This window comes from Bipolaris maydis, assembly GCF_028858645.1.
Source record: "Bipolaris maydis strain C4 unplaced genomic scaffold PSV08scaffold_1, whole genome shotgun sequence".
Lineage (NCBI taxonomy): Eukaryota > Fungi > Ascomycota > Dothideomycetes > Pleosporales > Pleosporaceae > Bipolaris > Bipolaris maydis.
The window spans coordinates 2,616,480-2,623,804 of NW_027093857.1; the positions used below are offsets into that span (position 1 = coordinate 2,616,480).

Genomic DNA, 7,325 nt, shown 5'->3' on the forward strand with positions numbered 1-7,325 from the left:
ATTACACTGGGTGTTTTCATCATTAGTTTGCGACAAGGCTGTGACCTCCAACATGACTGCCCCAACGAAAATTGACCGACAAACAACCACACCTTTCTTATTGCGCCTCTTCTTCAAGCAAGGATCATTCCACAGGCAAGTGATTAGTACGATACAAATTGCCATCATGTAACTAACAGAACCAAGGTTAGATGAGTTCGATCCGACACTACCACGTCTTCCAACAAATGTCCAAATCTACACATGGCAAAGCTGTACTCTTCGCGAACTCTGTCAGCTTCTCCTTAGCGCAGTACCGTCAATGTTACCACAACCATATGCTGGATCGCGCATCGCATTCCGACTCGTATACCCGGACATACAAGGCTCCAACCGACCAGGCGCACCAGGACGATTTATATCGCGAGACATAGGCTCTGTCATAGTAGGCGCCCCGTCAAGGAACGATGACGTTGACATGGAAATGAGCGAGGGAGGAAGTGTCGCGGAAGCTCTCAAGCAGCTGGATGGCGACCCAGATAGGACCCTTGCAGACGTCAAATTCCTCATTGGTGATTACATCGCATGTGCGATCCTCCCACCCTTGCCCGACGGCGGCGTACCTGCAGCACCACCACCACTATCTGGACCAGGAAGGGGGCCACCAGCAGGCTCGTATGGAGGAAGAGGTAGAGAAAATGGCTTCGGCAGTCGAGGCGATTGGGGTGGCTATGGACGAGGAGGAAGAGGGGGAGGCAGTAGATTTGATGGCAGGAGGCTGAGTGGGGGAGGTGTGCCATCAGGGGAATGGAGAAGAGGCGAAGCACCACCAGAGCGAGAGTCAGGTTTTGGAAGGGGAGGAAGAGGGCGTGGAGGTGGGGATGATTGGCGTGACCGGGGCAGAGGCAGAGGTCGCTGGTAGTCATGTCGTATGTCAAAGGGCTTCTCCAATAGACTCCAATTGTTCATTCAGTCATAAAGGCCAAACTATACCCACTTCATCACCTTTGAGACTCAAGAATATGCCGTGACAGTGGTAGGTTGACATTTCATCCCAAAGAATGAGAGTTGACCAAGGTTATCAGCAAGTATGAAAAGTAAATCATATATCTGTCCCGATCCTGTGAAGTTGTTATTCAAAACAGGCAGCTGGTATCTGGATCCCATCACGACGCATTGAAAGTCAAGCGGCGGCCTTTATCACCAGCTCATGCATACTCTGCGAGTGTTCTTCTCTTCGTGAGTGGATGGAAATGCTGAGTTTCCAAACAGAATTGGCCCAGTATACACCAATGGAGTCCCTATGCCCTTTCTGATGACATAGAAATTCCATGCGAGGCTTCAAGTAGCCCCTCTGAAGTTTCCTCCCACTGCTTTTTTTTTTTTGGCAAATTGTGATAGTGAAGCAGCGAACGCTTGCGTGAGTATTACTTCGCGGAAAAATGCCTTTTTTTCTTCATTTCTATTTCGTTTCATTTAGCTATTTTCTGCTAAACGTTTTTACTTTGGATTTTGGGGTTCGATTTGTTTCCCGGTTACCAGCTCCATTGTGGAGTGAGAGTATCTGGCGTTCATATGTCCTCACCATACCAGGCTACGGAAACATGCTTTTCGCTTTTGCATTATGGCGAACTAGATAAATATAGGTGCCTTCAATGTTCTGCTTGCCGTCTATAAGAGAAGCATACGATACTACAGGCCATACTGTTACTGACTGGTCTCAGATACCTATGTACACATTTTCCACGCCGTTATCGCCACTCGCTCTTGCAGTGTTAGTACCAGTTTGAAATAGAAAGGCTCGTATAAGACTTTGATAGAGAAGTTGAGCTTTCTTGATATGATTTCTATTAGCCTCAGGTCTGCTTGAGTAGCTGAAGTTTTCAATCAATTCTGATTCCAGGCTTCAAATTGGAATTTCTTTTTACGTTGCCCCATTGTTTTTTTCGCCATCAGTGACCAAAAGATTTCCAGCCACTTCGAAAGTGATGCTAGTACTTTGTGCACTACATTTAGACTACGTAATAGTATCATTGTATGACTTGGTGAGGATGTACTAATCGGATGTTAGTTCACACTGAGGAATAAACCTATTCAATGATGGAGCATTGGCCAGCGGAAATGTGAATCGGACATAGGCGTTTAGCTTCGTAGTATGGTTCTCTATGTTTTCTAGTGCCCCTTGTACTCGGCTTTTGGAGCCAAAAATCATTTAGTCCACGAGATTTGTTTTAACCATGTCAAAATTGCGAGCAAAGGGTTTCCCGTCTCCTGTGGGCATCTCAAGTCACAACCTGATTGCTCACCATGCATGACATGCTCTTCGTTTTTCACCGCTTCATAACTCGTGCGTCATACCAAAATGTCACCATCGTCTATCATCTGTTGCATATACGCGAGTCTCGATTGCAAAGTGCCTTTCGTCAGTGGCAGATATTGCGTATCCAACACATTGGAACCGAGCAAGAGTCGAAGTTTCCAAATCCCGTCCAAGAAAGCAAATCGAATCGAAGTTGGCGCTCGAGCAACTTGTTAGCCGCCACCTGCATGCTACATGGCGGCACATTAGTGACATACCACGCATGGAGACTTTCATGAGCCGCAGCTCACGCCATAGCAGCGGGTGCACTAGAACGCGGATGTCGCCTCAGAAGTATCACTGCATACCAACCCTGCAGTTGCAGCAAGAACAGTAGGTATTGGCAACCTACGTCATCGAAAATACTGTCGTGAAATTGCCAACACGACGACACTGGAATGTGGCGGCGAAGTATACACACACACTGCGGCATGCAACTACCCCGAAACCCCGCGTACGGCGCAGCCTCAAACAATGAATCCTCCGTAGCTCCTGAGGCGAAAGAGAAAAATCTTTTAGTACGAGTGTTGGTACTAATGCCTTCTAGATCACACCCCAAACCCCAGGACCACGACATGCTCTCCTTCATTTCACCACACGCCAGATCCCCATCCCGTAATCTGCAAGGAAAGGGAAGAAAAAAGAGGGCGGTCTATACACCCACAGCAACCCCAAACTAACCCCACCCCTTACATAGAAGCCCTCATCTAGCCTTCCATGCTACACACGCACGCACGCATGCACCAAGGAGCGCCATCTTCAGCCCCCTCCCTCTCCTAACGCAAGCCCACCAATACGCGGCTATACACAAGTCAGGTAACATCCATCAATCCCATCCCTCCTTCCCGACCGTTTTTCCCCTTGCAATTCAACATCCTTTATGCACCGCGCTTGTCCAAGCCTTTGTGCGACATCTATAGGGCGTGCAGGTGCAGGGTAAGCCTCAAGTGTGTGTGGATGTGGGTTGGTGAGTGGGGACTTTGCCCCCCCCCTTTCCTCTCCCACTTGCGGCGTCGTAGTAAAGAACAAACGTATGTAGTAATGTTAACGTTGTTTGTACAACACACACGTCGTGTTCTACGTGCATGCTGGTCTCCCCCGCGGAAGAATGATTCGCGCGCGCGGCGGTTAGGGGTGTGCTGCGGTGGCAGATCAGGAGGTTAGTGGATGGACGGGGTTTTTGTTTTGGGCATGGTGAAGATCTGCGTTTGGGAGGATTGTTGGTGTGGGGGTGCAGAAGGTGCTGCGGTGCGGATTAACTCGATTCAATGGGCTCAGTTGTCGTCGCGCTGAGTTGGTGTACTATGCGGGTTTGATAGTGGTGGTTCGGTCAGTTCAACTTTTGGATGCACAGGGCATTTATGCATGCTTTCGTGTCTAGTGCGTGGCCTCAGGTTTGGGCTGGGTGTGTGTGTAGTATAGGTATGATCATTTGACAACGTGATGTCTTTGAGCATTCGTGCTAGATGCAGAATGGGTGGATGGTTTGGGGAAGGGTCACCGACTACTATGAGCCGTCTCACCGATCAACTCCCGGTACCTGCTTTGACTCAAGCATTTGTTCTTACACAAAATCAAGCCCTGTGCGGTACTTTGTCGGCCAATTGCCACGTGAAGCTGAGATCAGCGATGAAGGGACTATTGTACATGCGGAGAAGTGGATCAGACGTTGATGTACAGCCGCAGGAATGTGATCAGATCGCTTTGGGCTAGGGAGTTTGACATTGCTGCATGCGCCTTTGACGCTGCATGTAGCCGCCCAGACGCTGGGACTTTTGAGGCGGAGCTGCTCTGCGTAACGATGATCTACGTGCTGTTGGCCTCTTGTTGGATATTTATGGGATTGCTTTGCTGTCGCCATGTACTGGATTGCGCCTTTTCGGCCCCTGCAGTTCTAAAGACAGGATGTTTCTTCTTGGAAGAATTCATCCAAGCTATAGTGTCTGAACAAAGAAGTTTTGGTACAGCTTAGCTGAGAGGGTAGCCTACCGGTGAAGGTATAGTGAATTGCGGGCTAGAACAGCATCCTAATCACTTTCGCCTCACTAACTCAATGAGATACCCACATATTTACGCGCTCGCAAACAGTGCCTACTATAGTTGCCAAGCACATGGTCTATGGTTGGCACTGGCCAGGCTGTCGCGAAGCTGATGAGGCTATAGCAGGTACGCCGCCATATTGCGTATTGTGAATATTGCAAGCATGTCCTAGAAAGTCGTCATTATTCTTACAAGCATAGCCTGAGAGCAATCCATATGAATCCATTTTTCGCTTATAGTTGAAGTATTGCTCAGAAATGCGGCCAATCCCCCCTACAGGCTAACCTGGCAAAGGATGCCGCGCCAGGTAGTGGCTTACTGTGCCACCGTTGGTTGGCTAATGCAAGCGCTGCGGCGCGCGTAGAGAATGTGACAACTTTCCAGAGGTCCAAAACAACGGCCTACATAGCCGGAGGCGCAAGATAGTAGGCAGCTTGTATCTATCCACCACTATCGTTATTTGTTATTCCCGTGATGGCTCCGTGGGACTTTCTGCTGGGTCGGTATTTGTAAAATACAAGTGCAAGTGCAAATATACGCTTGATCGGCTAGAATGATTCCATGGTTACCATCCAGAAGGACAGCAGAAGCAACAGTGAGTATAGGCCCATGAGCCTGGTGTGGGGCAGAATTGGACCAGATCGCATCTCGAATCTTGGGTCGTATGACATTGACGCTTGCATCTGAGACGGAGCCCAACGTCGTCAGACTGACATCCTTGGAAAACGGCTAGTGCGCATGCATTTGAATTCCTTTCCAGTTACCGCTTCGAGTATAGACAATATCCAAGCCTTACAAGGTAGCACCTTGTCTCCCACGCAGTGACCACTTTACCATCCGCCTGGCAACCCCAACGCCAACTGGTCAAACTCCAGCGAACCGGAAGTTATCCTTCAGTGAGGCACCTGCAGCTCGCTACATCCTGGTCCTGTGGCTCATGGCAATTCATGTACATACTAGTGGCCCCATTTTTTCGGCAAAAAGAGAAGATTGGCTGCCTTTAGTCTTCTGACCGGTGTCAATGCCTTCTATCCAGGTTCCATCGAGGCCAGCCATGTGCATTAGCGAGGTCAGCCGTGTTGATTAGCGTGTAGTCAAATTGGACCTGGCTTTGGCTGACGTTAGCCACGAGTATGTGTGAGAGAAGCGTCATTGTTGGCGATCTTGATCATGCCGATTTCGATCAAGGGGTCTTCGTACGTCGAGTGAGAGGATCGCTGTCTCATCTCACGTGTTCTTCAGCTCATGCGGGAGATGCCAGTGGTGAATTTAGTGCAATCTGGAGCCGAGGACAGGGACAACATGGACTGCAGGAGCCCCTTAGGGACCTCCAGGATATGTCTTGCATGAGAAGTGTGCAAATTACAATTTTTAGGACTTGAGACGTGGGGATTTTTTGATTTTTCATTGCTTTTGTTTAAGGGAGTTTGCACACCAAGAAAATCTATAAACAACAGGAGGAGGAGCGCAAAAACATGACACAAAAGTATGCCGAAGCATGATAATCACTTGCCTCCCCAACGCCAGTAACTTCAAAATACCAGAAAGACAAAACCGAAATGAGTCACATCCACATGCGGTTGAGTGCCGTAGACCAGACGACACCGATCCGGGGCTCAGCTTAGGTTTACCTTTGCTTCCCCTTGATCCATCTGATCAGATCCTTTTCCTTGGGACCAAGGATTGCCTTGAGTTCCTGGTATGTCATTTTCCTATTGTTGCCCTTTCTCTTCCCAATCCTCACATGTGTGAGATAATGCTGGCGGAAGTTGTCACTCCTTAGGAAGCGCGCAAAGCAATCAGGAACCTTGCATTTGTATACGCGGACGTTGCCAATGCCATGAACACTTCTGATGTGACGGCGAAGATGCTCTGGTCTTTGGAATCTCTTATTGCAAGGCGTGTCTTTTTTAGGCCCAATTAATTCTTGGCACTGATGCCTGCGATCGATTGTTGTGTGGAAGGTACATGTGTTGGCGGACCATCCCTCAAGCCTGTAGACATTGGATCTGGGCTGAGCCTTTCTGGACGACCAGCTTTTCGAGCCTTTAGATGCAGAGGGTTCGGTATGCCATGAATCATCGCTATCGGAATCACTCAGATCATCGCTTTCATCGTCGTTGTTGTTGAAGCCTGTGAGATCGAAAGCTCCAGAGCTCACAGCTGGATTCAAGAAATCTTGCTGTGGCGTAGGGTATGGCAGGTAGGGTATGGGTGCTGAGACGTTTGGTTCAGGCAAAATATTCGGCATCAGTTGGTAGGAGCGCTGTTCGTAGCTGGGGATCTCGTGATAGGGAAGAACATAAGGTCGTGAATCCCAGGATGTAACTTCAGGGTAGGTAGTTGACCAGAGAGACTCAGAATCATTGGGAATAGCCGCATGGTTAGTTGAATTGTTTTGAACATTGTGGAAAGCCGGTTCGAGGGTGTTGTAAGCTGGGAGGCGGGTGTAAGGAGGTGAAGGCACGCTCTCAGGATGACTTATGGTAGAGCTTGTTGACAGTGGACTGCCACAAGGTGCCTCAAGTGCCAATAGATCCATGAATTCCATTGGAGCGCCCGTTGATCGATGGACTAATGTATCGCGGTCAAAGTTGTGGAAAGATGGTCGTTCGCCGAACGATCCAGTATGTGGTTGACAGGTTATCGGTTCGCTTGCAGTGCGAATTGGCGCATCGTACGGTTCCGCATAGTTCTCTATGTACTGATATGGGCTCGAAGTATAAGTTGGGACTCGTTGCTCCATGACGGCTGATGTAGGTCTTATATGCAGTTAGCGCCGACGTCCTTGGTGAAGGATCAACATGCAATCCTACCGGTGCAGTTACGCTTTCTGGCCGTAGCACAAATCAAAGAATAGTGGGCGACGACAATACAACACTAGTGTAAGGGACTTGGAGAATCTGTGATCTGAATTGGATTGTTGCACATGCAGACGGAACCATCT

The 7,325-nt window shown here is 48.9% G+C and overlaps 2 protein-coding genes across 2 annotated transcripts; one reads left to right on the forward strand and one right to left on the reverse strand.

Annotated features, from left to right (window-relative positions):
* Positions 1-52: 52 nt before the first annotated feature.
* PSV08DRAFT_358266 (Sin3 associated polypeptide p18-domain-containing protein) lies at positions 53-1,082 on the forward strand (the record flags this gene model as incomplete). Its single annotated transcript, XM_066092953.1, has 2 exons — positions 53-135; positions 187-1,082. 2 exons carry the CDS (start codon positions 53-55, stop codon positions 899-901), a joined length of 798 nt encoding a protein of 265 aa, XP_065950020.1. The 3' UTR covers positions 902-1,082.
* A 4,685-nt stretch (positions 1,083-5,767) lies between these two features.
* On the reverse strand, positions 5,768-7,325 carry PSV08DRAFT_259037 (uncharacterized protein). The gene is made up of 2 exons (XM_014220199.1): positions 7,195-7,325; positions 5,768-7,140 (listed from the first exon to the last, which is right to left on the reverse strand). The coding sequence occupies exon 2, from the start codon at positions 7,122-7,124 to the stop codon at positions 6,006-6,008; it is 1,119 nt and encodes a 372-aa protein (XP_014075674.1). The 5' UTR covers positions 7,125-7,140; positions 7,195-7,325; the 3' UTR covers positions 5,768-6,005.